This window comes from Pogona vitticeps, chromosome 4 (genome assembly GCF_051106095.1).
Source record: "Pogona vitticeps strain Pit_001003342236 chromosome 4, PviZW2.1, whole genome shotgun sequence".
Taxonomy (NCBI): Eukaryota; Metazoa; Chordata; class Lepidosauria; order Squamata; family Agamidae; genus Pogona; species Pogona vitticeps.
In genome coordinates, this window is record NC_135786.1 from 25,956,602 (window position 1) to 25,969,935 (window position 13,334).

The window sequence follows — 13,334 nt, forward strand, 5'->3', positions numbered from 1 at the left end:
GGCTGTAGTGCGACCATGAATACTGTCTGAAGTAGGATTTAACTGCAACATTCAGGCTACAATCCAAGCCAGAGCATAGGATGCCAAGATTTTCTAAACTCAATCTGCAAATCCCCACCCAGCGTGATCACAGTTTTAGTTCAAAAAGGTCATTTTTTTCAAACTCTGATCTGACCTGGAACATCAAATTACCAGAATACTATAAACTTGTACAAGGGTGATCATATAATCATCTTATAACTGCAGAGCTGGAAGGGATCCTATGGATCACCGCAGAGGTGGACATAAAAAGAGTCTGGTCCCCTGGGGCCAGACTGTCCACTCACTGTGCGCTGCTGCTGCTGCCAGCTCCACGCTCCCTTCCAATCACTCCAGAGCTCGCGATCGACTAGCCACTCCTGACAGGAGAGAAGACGAGCCTCCCTGCCCAACTGATGAGTGCTAGTTGACAGTGAGCTCTGGAGCAATTGGGAGTGTGGAGAGGACAGGTGAGCAGACAGGCGAGTGGACGGTCCAGCCCCAGGGGGCCGGACCCTCGTTATGTCTACCTCTGCAGAGGTATTCATATATGAATATGAATACCCCCATTCTAATCTTAAAGTCTAGCCCCTGATAAGGAGGCACAGTGGGGAATTAAACTCCCAACTTCTAGCTCTGCAACCAGATACCTAAACTACTGAGATATCCAGCAGTTAAAACACAACATACAACTGAGACCAAAACAACTGGAGCATGAGACACAATTAGTTTTGCTCTCATGTTCTCATTTCCTAAACTTTTTTCTTCAAGTAACAACAGGTTACATATGTGTTTCATAAAGAGTACTTCCACACAAATATGCATGCGATTTTAGTGCTAACCACTATGTTACGTATTAAAATATCTCAGTGGTCTGTAATCTATTCCACACCTTTCTATATACTTTCAGACAGAGAAAGCTGGTGCAAATATATTTTATTTGCTGCTGAGCATAAGATATTTTACAACCTGGTCTTGTCTATTCCTTCTTCTCAAAAACCTTATAAAGTTGTCAAGCTTGTAAGATCATATGTAGTGCATGGTTTCAGTGGCTACCCCTGTTCAAATCCCCCTCAGCCGTAACTCTGTGTGCACTTTCTCAGGTCTATTTACCTATTTCTCATGTCTATTTAATTTATGAAAATTAAAATGGCAGGAGAAAAAAATATTAGAGCCCCTCTCCCAGTTTCCTTGAAGTAAGAATGGGGCATAAAACATAGTGAGTCCATTGTACAATAAATACCATACTTCCGGAGTTAATATTTGGTTTTCTGTAACCCAACCAATGCTGATCCCAGATAATTCAGCATTTTGGCTAGAATCCAATCCAGAGCATAGACAGGCTAAGATTTTCTGGACTAAAACTCTGCATATGCCCAAGCCAATTTGACTACACTTTCAGTTCAAAAAAGGTAAGGTTTTGAAACTCTGCTCTAAACAGGAATATTAAATTACAAGATAACTAAGCTTGTACTAGGTTATCAGTCATAACCAGGTCATGAACCTGTGTTGAAGTACAGAGCTAGAGAACAGCTTTTTTGATTCCTGAGCCCAGTGGTTAAGCACTAAATTTTGATCTTCCGATTCAAGACTATTGTTGGCAACAATATGATGGGTTGGAATCAGTGAGGGCTTGGAGCTCTTTTCTGCTGAGTATGATTTTGCTGAATATTTTCTCCCCAGTGCAGCTGAGCTATGCAACTTTACATGCCAGCTGGTTTTAAAAAATGGCCAACTTACCTCAAGGTCTCAAGAGGAAGTGAAAGGGGTGGGCGGGTAACCAGGCAGGGAGAACAGCCTTGCAAAACAGTAGCACAAGTAGTCATTTATCCATACTTAGCTTACGCCATAGAGTTTAGGAAGCAGCAGACACTGAAAGAGCTTTGCTTTATGGACTATAGCAAAGTAATGAAAGTTTGCTTTGACTCGCTGAAATGCATCCACAGCAGGCCAAGATATTCTAGGGCTTTCTTCATAAAGCACCAGACCATTGTGTTGCTGTTTCATTGCCTCTCCAAGGGCTTTGGAGCATTACGACTATTTCTTTTGCTCTAAAGCAGAGCCAAGCCTGAATGGGAATTCTCTCTAAGCAAAGGGGGAAGAAAACCTCTTTAGCACAAGGTCTTGGCACTCCCAGACCTCCTAAGATACAAAGCAGACCAAATGTTGTTTGTGTTCTTTCCACCCCAAGTCTGAATTCCCTCTCAAAAAGAGGCCATAAAAGAATATCTATTGCATTGACATTGCTCACATTTTCACAGTAATTGTGTAGTTTCACCAAAAGCACCAAGCTAACACTACCTGTGGACATGATTATATAATTAAATAAATTAATTTATTTAATTATAAAAATATAAATATATAATTAAATAAATAAATAATTTTTTCCATAGCTACTAGAGCTTGTAGTATCATACAATCAGTATGCATTAGCAGTCTGTTACAGCCTTTGATCGTAGAGGTGTTACCATCCCATTGACTGTGATTTTGCTGTTCCCTGTGATGGTATTTATTGGAGGCCGGATAAGTCTGAAGTCCCACAATTGGTGTTACTGCAACAGGCTGACATGGCTGCTCCTCAAGAAGATCTTTCTGGGAACTTTACAAGCAGGACACAAAAACAGTGGTTACATCTGGAGAACCTTTGGTGCTTCAGGAGTTTTAGGTGTTTAAAACTTTCATAATCTCTTACCATTGGTACTGCTTGCTGACACCTCTGGGAATTAAAGTCTGGAGAAGGTATCGCCTGTTCTTCTGTTTGTATTGTTTCCATTACCATGTGCCCTTTTCCTAATTTCTCCTCTTTGCAATAGCCAACAGCCTTTAAAACTCAATCCCCCAAAAAAGTTGCATCAACTTTGTCTTCCCGGTTGTATTGATTGATTGATTGGATTGGATTGGATTTCTATCCCACCCATCTAGACCAAAGGTCTACTCTGGGTGGTTTACAAATTTTAAAAACCTATAGTTCTGTTGCCAGGATGTGTAGACAACAAACACTAAACTAGATGGACTTTTGATGTGTTTACTATAAGCCAGTCTCTGGTGTTTCTTCGTACAGTGGTGCCTCGCATAGCGATGTTAATCGGTGCGGCAAAAATCGCCGCTAACCGAAAACATTGCTATGTGATTTTTAAAAACCCCATTGAAACGCATTGAAACCCCTTCAATGCGTTCCAATGGGGGGAAAACTTACCTTTAAGCGAAAATCCTCCATACGGCAGCCATTTTCGCTGCCCGGTAAGCGAGGAATCCGTCCCAAAAAAGAGCGGGCGGCCATTTTTTCCAGCAGCCATTTTGGAACCGCCAATCAACTGTTGGAAAAAATCACTATGTGAAAATCGGTAAGCGAAACAGCTTACCGATCATCGCAAAGCGATTTGTTACTATTCAAAACATCATTATGCAATCGCAAAAACCTAATCGCTATGCAGATTTGTCGTTAAACGGGGCACTCGTTAAGCGAGGCACCACTGTATTTGCAATCAAGACTGTTCAATGCATGCATATAACACTGCTATACTTATAAGTACTGAAGAAAAGCTCTGTGGAAGTGATGGGATAACCTACAGGGTCTTGCCTGGCTCTGTTCCTTCTTGGAGGACTGTCCCCAGAGAGTGCAGATTGGAAAGTTTCTCAGCTCCATGGAGACTCAATTGTGGGGTTGCACAGAGTTTGATCATCTCTTCAATGCTGTTTAACATCTATATGAAGCCGCTGGGAGGGGTCATCAGGGGATGTGGGGCTTTGTGTCATCAGTACGCTGCTGTTGATACTTAGCTCTACATCTCCTTTTTTCCAACAACAGTGGATCCTGTTTTGTCCCTTGAGCGCTGCCTGGGGGCTGTTCAAGCAATGGATGCAGGTGAATGGACTGAGGCTGATTCCAGGCAAGACAGAGGTCCTTCAAGTGGGTGTCACAGACATCAGTGGCCTGGGAAACTCCTTTTCCTTGGGGGGGGGTGACTCTTACCACCAAGAGTGAGGTTCGCAGTTTGGGTATACATCGGGACCAGGCACTCACCGTGGAGACACTGAGGAAGGTCTGGAAGAAAAGAACGAGGAACAGGGCCTTCTCAGCAGCGGCTCCTCATCTTTGGAACAACTTGCCAGTGGAGATCCGCCTGGCTCCCTCTCTGGGTGCTTTCAGGAATAAACTTAAAACCTGGCTATTTGGATAGGCTTTCCCTCCTGCCATATCTTAATTTCTTATACAGTACTTTCCCCACCATGGATTTATAATATGTATTTTTGGTTCTATTGATTTCAAAAAATTGTTTTCCCCATCCAATCATGCACTGCCAGATACTGAAACTGGCATTATTTATATGAAAAGCATGTATTCTATATAGAAGACTTTGGAGAAGTTACGTTTTTTTATCTAATTCCCAGAATTACATAGCGAGGATAGCCACTGATAAATGTACTTCAGAAAGTTACTTTTCCAAACTTTTCTGGGTACAACACAGAATTATGAGGCTACTCACCAAGAATAGAAGAGGCCCGCCCCTGATGAATAATCAAGAATTATATGAGTTGTAGTTCAAAACATCTGGAAGGCACCAGGTTGCCTAGCTCTGAGCTAATGGTCTTACCATAATACATTTGAAGGGACCAGGCATACCTTAACAGTGGCAAACTGGATAATTGTTTAGCTGGAGAGGCAGCTACTTTACATCCAAACCACGTGATACAGTTAACAGGTCATTAGAAGGAGACCTGCCTGTAGACTTGCCTGAGTGTAAACTTGCCTCCTTTTGTGTTTTCTAAACTAATTTACAGTACTTCTGTTTTGGTTGTCAAGAGATCAACGCAATTAGAAATTCCAGGATTTTCTCTGTGTGAAGAGCAAAGACCTAGGTTGCCTACTACTTACTGTACTAGTTTTTGCTAGAGTTCAATTACGCAACAGCAGCTTTTTAGAAAGTACCAGTTTATTTTATCAAATCAATGACAGTGAAAACAAATGCAAATATACAAGAAATATAATCCAAGTAATCAGAGACAGACATGAGATTCATGTTTTCCAAGCAATAGTTACAAGAAAGTGTTAAGTGTATACTCCTCTCACCCCGTGCCAAACTAAACATTTCCAGAAGTTTTTTTAAGACTTCTGCTGATGCCAGAGTGGAATCTCTTGCACAGATTTAACTTCACGCATATGTTCATCCCAGCAATCCCAGAGGATGTGATAAAAATCACAGAACAAATTCATTGCCAAGAATAAAAACAGAAGAGCATCCTTTATTTTGTTCTGGTCAAGCACTGGAAGAAAGCCTTGCATAGAACACCTTTATTAACATGCAGACTGTGAATTTGGGAATAAGACTATATTAGCTTTTAAAGACTGTAGCTCAAAGGATGCAAATGGATTAAGTTCAGAACCACCTGTATGATTCAAAATGGTCTTGTGCAGTGCAATCCTTGTTCCCCGTTTGGTAAATTCCAAAATGTTGTATTATGTTACATGGCCAAATCCTTCGGGGTGGTGGTGGTAAAAGAATTGATTTTGATGAGACATTAGCTCTTATTTAATCTGATAACATCTGGATGAAGTAAGGTCTTCAAGAGGAATATCTGAAGTGACTGCAGACTTCAAATGAATCCCTTACCTCAAAATGCATAGCTGATTCTTCTATACTGCACTGTATAATAGTTTACATAACATGGCATTAAAGTCTTCCAACAGCACTGAGCTACATCCCTGCTCCTTCAAGATTTGATGAAACAAGACTTCTTCCTATCTTCTGATACAGCATTCTCTCTCACACACACACACCCGTCAGCTAAGATATGCCATTTTAAAGTCTCTGTACCATTCTAGCACAATCTTGGATGGAACATGATCCATTTCCATCCTATGTTAACGCTGTTATATTAAACAGAACCGGAAGTCTGGTAGGAGCATGATTCCCACAGATCTTCTTCTCTGAAAGAGCCAAAGCAACATGCTATTCAGAATTTTGAAAGCCAGTACCCTCAGCTCAGGCTCGAACAGCAGAACACAAACTTGCTACAATACCAGGGGTCCCTCGGCATTTGCCTATAGTAAAGGGAAGGACATTTTGGAAGGATCAGTCACTATTTGTACCCAAGTGCTTCTGACGTACGTTCTCTCCATTAGCCTTTGAGGGAGAAGAGATAAGAAGCAATTAAAAAGTACGCATCCAAGCTGTACTGAAGCTCCCATTAGTAGAACTTATGTTGTCGACTACGCAGCTGCCATTAATTAGTAATAAATGTGAAGTGATGAGCCCACTCAGAATAGGAAGACATGGAACACCAATCAGATTGATTAACCCGTTACCACACATGAAGACTGCACAAACTTACTCCAGTAGGTTTATAAAAATCGTGCACTTTTACTGAAAAAATATAGCTCTAGAGCACTGATAATATATTACAAGGCTACAAAAAAATGCCCCCACCCCTATTGTATTTTAGTTATGTTCAGAGAAATCTGATTTTTTATATAAACAAATCTAGCAGAGGTTATTGCCTTCAGGATATAATACACAGAATAAAGCTTAAATAGTTTTCACAATCATTAGGTTTCATTATATTAGTGTTTTACATATAAAAAAAGAGTTACCAAAAAGAGAGCAGCCATCTTAGAAACTATAAATAGTTCTGTCTTTTAAAAAAAATCAAACACATCTTTTGCTTTAATTCTGGAAAATATATATAAATATTCTCTTCTCAATTCCCCTAGAGTAACCTAAGATATGAGCTTAGAAAACTGTAACATACTATACTTGCTGCTTCAGTTCAGGCAATGGATGGTATGAAATGCCAGCTGTCTAGAGGGATGTCCGGCAAGAGGAAATAAGGGATTAAAAAGAAGTCTTATGCAAAACTACAAAAGAATTTTTAAATTTAGGTATCTCTTCTACAAGCTTTATAGGCAGGTATTTTTATTGTTACTTTTTAAAAAGATTTCATAATAAAAAGGTATTTCTTTAATGAAAGGTCCATGTGAAAATGGGGAGCATTATGCCTCACTCCCAACATTTTGTTTTTGCTGGCTCCTGAGTGCCCCACCCTCACCCTCAGAGGAATTGCTTCTTCACAAATAGCCATTCCTCACAATAAGCCCCCAATTGTTTATAGAGTCACTGAGCTCTACACAAAGCAACTTTGCACACTACCAAGACTAATTTGCAATGTAGTGTAGGAGATTTCATAAATAAGTTCTTTATTTATTTTTTTATAAAAAATGTGCCTAACATGGCTGGCCTGCTGCAAGGCAGTCTTACAGAGTTACACCTTCTACAAACAAGGCAAGTTGGAGCACTGCAACCCAATGCAAACATACAACCCCCGTTCACCCAACCAAATACAACATTTGGCAAATTTGCTTTGCATTTGAGAACACATGCATACCCCATATGGGGTCCCCCCGCTCATTCTCTGCCTTTTTAAACTTTGTATCCTCATTTGTTAGTGGGAAGGGTCACAAAGAAAGATTTTTTAAAAATCGCTTTGACATTAGATCCAAGAGCGAGCATTTGTTTCAGAGCTTCTCGTCTGTGGCCCAAATGCTTTTTCCTTTTCTTTTTTACAAAGTACGTTTCTGATTCTCAAGTGGATTTGTGGCATTGGCAAGCCTTAGGCATAGAACTCATTTGTAGGTGCTTTCTTGTAGATTGGTTTCTTGCCAAGGTCATAACTACCCTCGTCCTTTTTCTTCATGCGATAGACTAGGAGGAGGATAAGGAAGACAGCAAACAACAGCCCGACTGCTCCACCTGCAATAAGAGCTGGGGGTGGGGAGAAATAACATGAAGTAAATACCCTGGAAACTGAAGAGCTTTTCGCCTACTTCTAACACATGTCATTATAACGAACTTCCACCTTGACTTCCCCTTGCTAACTTGGCAATAAGTGCTGAGAGCAATTTTCTATCCTGCTTTCGTTCTGATTAATGCTCTGTATTAAACATTCTTTAATATAAAATCTGTTTCTTTGGGGGTGTTTCCCTGAGAAAAACTTAATCCTTTAGATCAGTGTTCCCAACTTTGGGTCCCTGAATGTTCTTGGACTACAACTCCCATAAATCCTGGCCGGAACAGTTAGTGGTGAAGGCTTTTGGGAGTTTTAGTCCCTCTGGGGACCCAAGGATGGACATCTCTGCTTTAGGTGAAGGGTAGGGGACATGTGGACCTCCAGATGTCATACTGCAACTCCCATAAGACTTGGAAATATAGCCAATTGCAAAGGCAGTTGCAGTTCAATAAATGAAAGGTCACACTTCCCTATCCTTGGTATAGAACAAACTCAGTGACAGACTGCTGTCCTCTGAAGATGCCGGCCACAGAGACTGATGAAATGTTAGGAAGAACAACCTTCAGAACACGGCCAAAGAGTCTGAAAAACCCACAACAACCATCAGTGACATATACTTATGAAAAGTTCCCGTACATATTCTCAAATAATTATTTTGGGCATCCTCACTGAGGAGGCCAACATTTCTGGAAGTCATTTTTTTTAAATACAGTGGACCCAAAAGCATTTGTCCATACACATAACTAATGCATAAAACATTTTTAAAAATCTGGAGAGGGAACAGTTTACTGCTTTCTGTAAAAGAAGACGAAATTCATAGTACTGGTAGGGATGCCATTAGGAACCACTCCAGCACGCCAAGAACATGGAGCAGAAGATGTAATGATTGCATCCAAATTGTTGCAAACCACTTTTACATCCACAAAGTTCTGTGCACTAGTTGGGGTATCTTTATAGTGGCTTATGTATAGATGCTATAACATGCAATGGATCTACATGCGCACTGACATGACCACCAAAATCCAGAATATGGAGCACTTATTCAAAATCTATTTACTGTATATATGTCACTATGTAGATGTTTCAAGCTAACATGTGGAAAAGGGCTGGTACAATCCCCATCTTCACATATATATCTCACACCTGATTGAACAATTGTGTACAGTTTCGATCTCTAAACACTGCTTCTTGCATCCACTCTTATGAAATTGGGAGGGGGCAGGTGGACAAAACAATAGGGAGAGAATCAAGAGACTTTAGTTTTAGTGAAGCGTACATATGAACAACTGAACACCTTTCTTCCTTTGCTTTCCTCTTATTTATATAATACTGATCCATGTCACATCAGTTCTTTGTATACCAGATTTTTAAAAGCTTCTCTTGAAAAAGCTTGACCTGTTCTCATTTCAGGCAGTGGCATGTTTATTCAATCCAAAGTATAATTACCTGCAAGAACTTCTGTCCTCTCTAGGATGCTGCCATTGGCTGTGCTGGCCATTGAGATCTTGTTGGGAAGGTCTTCAGGAGAAGCGTCTTTTTTGGGAACGATAATCTCATTTTCTACTACATATGGTTCATTTTTATCTTTAGTCTCTTTTCTGGAATCAGGGATATAGTTGTTCATGGAGTCCTGAATAAAAGGAAAATGCAAGTTGAATCTTTTGCATGCACCCGAGAGCAATGCATCAAAATAATTAAAAAGTAGAGCCACTATAACCATTTTAGGAGCCAGTCTCTCTCATCTATGCCAAATACAGTGGTGCCTCACTTAGCGATGTTAATCCGTTCCGGAAAAAACACCGCTAAGTGATTTAATTGCTAAGCGATATTAAAAAGCCCATAGGAACGTATTAAAACATGTTTAATACATTCCTATTGGCTAAAAACTTACCTTAAAGCAAAATTCCTCCATAGCAGTTGCCATTTTGGGTGCCTCTAAAGCAAGGCAAAACAGCGGTGGCCATTTTGTTTTTACGGCGGCCATTTTGGAACCGCCAATCAGCTGTTTAAAAAAAGGTCGCTTTGCCATGATTGCTTCCCCGTGATCATCGCAAAGCAAATTTTAGCCATAGTGGACATCGCTAAGCGATCACTCCAGCGATGGCCAAAAGTCAATCGCAAAGCGATTTCATCACTCAACGGAGCGATCGCTAAGCGAGGCACCACTGTAATTGTATTAAGGGACCAGTGTATTGCTGGAACTTGGGCAAATTAGGGTTTTTTTTGGGGGGGTGGACTACCACTTTTTCCACAGTCCTACAGCCACCCTGACAAAGAATTCTGCGAGCTTTAGTACGAATCAATAATTTTTCCAAGTTCTTATCAAGGGAAATATATCAATATAACCAAATGTTAAAGAACAGTTCTACTGTACTATGAGTAGGAGGCAACACAGGAAGTTTACATGTCATGAACATCCAGGTCATATTGCATTATATGGCACGCTGACATGGGATAGCGCTGTCAAAAGTTTTTACTGTTATGTTTGCTAGCAAAATGTAAACCACTGCTATTCACTATTTACTTTCTAGAGCTCCCCTTTTAGAGGTGCTGCTCTGCCCATACTAGGAACATGTAGATGCACACAATGTCTACACGTATTACCACTTCTCATTTTGAGTTTTCAAAGTTATTAGAGAGATTTGACAAGACATTTTTGGCAAAGAGTTTGCTTCTCATCTTTTCCCAGAAGTGAATGTATGTTTGCAGACAGCAAGTCCTCAATTAAATGTCAGCCAGAAGCTAACAAATTCAAGCTTTAAGCATATCACAGACAGCAGCTGTAAATACATACCACAGAGTTGTCGGTGGCTGAAATCAAGACATCCTTAGTATCTGAATAATCTGTGGAACACAGAAAGATATTTAATCATCTCACCAATATGAAAAATTATAACCTGCAATAGCGTACTCAGTCATTGCCTTGATCAGTGTGTGTTCATAAGGGTTCTGGCTAGCGTACATCACAGAGTGTTTAGTCACATCATTTACACTCCTCCTTCTCATCTACCCCAACCTCCTCGACCTAGTGAGTCCTCCACTCAGCAGCCGATTACTAGGGCTTAACCAGCCAAGTTCACATAGTGTGCAGTTTAACAGGCTTTTTAAAAGAACTGCCTTTTTTTTTTTCAAACACTCATATTCCTTGAGGACAATTGGCTCACCCAAACCACCAGATTTGTCTCAACTTGTTGTGTGCTACTTTCAGAGCTTGTTTTTCTTGAGAACATAATGTGCATGAAAGGCAAGAAGTTGCTGGAGCTAGTTTGGAGACGAGCAGACAACATAGTGTGCAGATTAACACAGATTAAAGAGACAAAGAACCACTACAGGGCACATTAGAATGGGGGGCCCAAGTCAGATCTTGTATAGTATGGCTGAAATCCTCTTGGGCAGGTTCTGTCTGTACAATCAGAATGATGGCAGTGGCAAATCGCTGCGGATTAAAGGCTTCTTTTTGCTGTTTCAGGATATATGTAACTCTGCTGCATTGTATAGGACCCATGCATAATCCAAAGCTGTAAAACAGATTTTAATTAATGGCAATCTGCCACTCCTGCTGACATCATTCCTAAAGTGCAAGCAGACTTATGTCAACCGGATTTCGGCCTGTACACAGGAGTACTAAATGTAATAAGTTTCTTGTAGTCCAATGGTGGCCCTCCTGATATCACTGGACTGTAATGTCCATTAGCTATAGCTACCATAGCCATTGTTAAGAGATGCTGGTAACTGCAGTTCCAAGAATATCTTGGGATCCATACATGGCCCACTATTATTGGGTCAATGACTAGTTACTGTACATTATGCACTGAATGTTACAGCTGTTTGTTCTCACTAGACATCACAATACATGTCTTCCTTCATTGTTCGTCTTGTGTTAAAGAAGGGCATTTTGAAATAATATAAACCTGTGACTTAGAGATCAGAACAAGTGCTGAGATTTCCAGTGGTGGAGCAACAATTCCTTTTCTCCAGACACTCCAGGTGTTGTTGGTTTGTAGCCTTTCTATCAAATCTATTATTACCAATAATATGTATATGTCATCAAGGTATTTCTAACCTATGACAACTTTGCCAGTGTCTTCTAGATCAGCGGTCCCCAACCTTTTTAGGCCCGCGGACTGGCTGGGGAAGGCAGGGCATCCCCCTGCACTCCTGCACATGCACAAAGGCATGTGAATGCTCATGCGCATGTGCAAAGGGCGGCGCATTTGCGGGCACGCTCACACACATGCACAAAGGGCAGCACAGTGCTCGTGCAGGCTAGCATGCAGGCGCAAATGGGCTGTGCAGGGGAGAGTGCGTGGGGGGGAGGTCTGGCTCAGGCCAGGGACTGGCACCGGGCCACGGACCAGGGGTTGGGGACCTCTGTTCTAGATATAAGGTAATAAAAAGTGGTTTACTAGCACTCAGGGACTGTGTACTGTTAGTACAGCATATAATTCCATCAGCCACATATGTGCTAGCAGATCTTAGCTGGCTCCTCTCCTGGGAGATGCAGTGGCAATCTGAACTCCCAACCACTGGTTCTGCACATTAGCCAGGTGATAATCACAAAGTAAGTAGAGAGTCAACACCAATAATTGGAAAAGTGACCTCTGTCTGACCAGTTATAGTCGACGTATTACAAACCCATCCAACACAACAACAGATTTATATATGGAAAGGACTATTTATTCATCCCTGACAAAGTGGTACCTCAGAGCAAAATATACCTTTATTATCTCCTGAACCAGAGGACTCATAGTCATCTTCATCAATTGTGAAATCAGGCCTCGAATCCTCATCATCAGGCAAGTCTCCAGAGGCAAGTTCTTCAGGGTACAGCTGGGGGTCCATGGTTTCTGTTTCTCTCACCTGAAGAAAGGAGAAGCAGAGTTAGAAAATAACAATTTTGAGGGGGCAGAAAACAAAAAGGTTCTTCCAAGGCAGAGTTTCAAGATGGCAGCCTAAATGGCATGGTAGCTGACTTAAAACGAACATACGATCCAAATGCCACTGATACTGGTTGCTTTAGTGGATACAGATATACGACTATCACAAAACAGAGAGTTATGGTATCAGGTCTAATTGTTAACACTTACCAGCTAGAAAGAAACAACCAGAGGCAGAAGTAGAGTAACCCTGCAATGTACCTAATGCACAGTGCAGATTATAAGAGGCAGAATCTTCCTCTTTAAAAGCCAAGTCAACGGAAGATGAGGAGGCCGTTTCATCTATTGCTCTGCTTTTCTATCTGTAGTTCTTTGTTCACCCACTTCTACCTCATCCTATGAGGAAAAGCAAGATTCCGACTTGCTACATCAAGTAAAGCAACTCTTTGTCCCCTAGTTTTCAGAGCACCATGAACAACTAACTCCAGGAGAGAACTTAGTTTTGCAATCATCTTCCATGCTGTCATATACTGTTAGTGGGCATAATTAATTTCTGTCTTATCTTTCCCCAGTACTGATGCCTCAAGCCACCCATATTTAAAGTGCCATTGTTTGCTTCTCTAAGGCTTTTAAATTCAAATACCACCATCATAC

At 41.0% G+C, this 13,334-nt stretch overlaps 1 protein-coding gene across 1 annotated transcript in view; it reads right to left on the reverse strand.

Annotated features, from left to right (window-relative positions):
* Window positions 1-4,934: 4,934 nt before the first annotated feature.
* SDC4 (syndecan 4) overlaps window positions 4,935-13,334 on the reverse strand; it is a 29,024-nt gene continuing 20,624 nt past the window's right edge. Inside the window, exons 2-5 of the mRNA XM_020789222.3 lie at window positions 12,522-12,663; window positions 10,598-10,647; window positions 9,250-9,433; window positions 4,935-7,778 (exon numbers count right to left, since the gene is read on the reverse strand). Coding sequence (XP_020644881.3) covers window positions 7,627-7,778; window positions 9,250-9,433; window positions 10,598-10,647; window positions 12,522-12,663 — 528 coding nt within the window. The 3' untranslated portion in view covers window positions 4,935-7,626. The remainder of the gene's footprint in view (window positions 7,779-9,249; window positions 9,434-10,597; window positions 10,648-12,521; window positions 12,664-13,334) is intronic.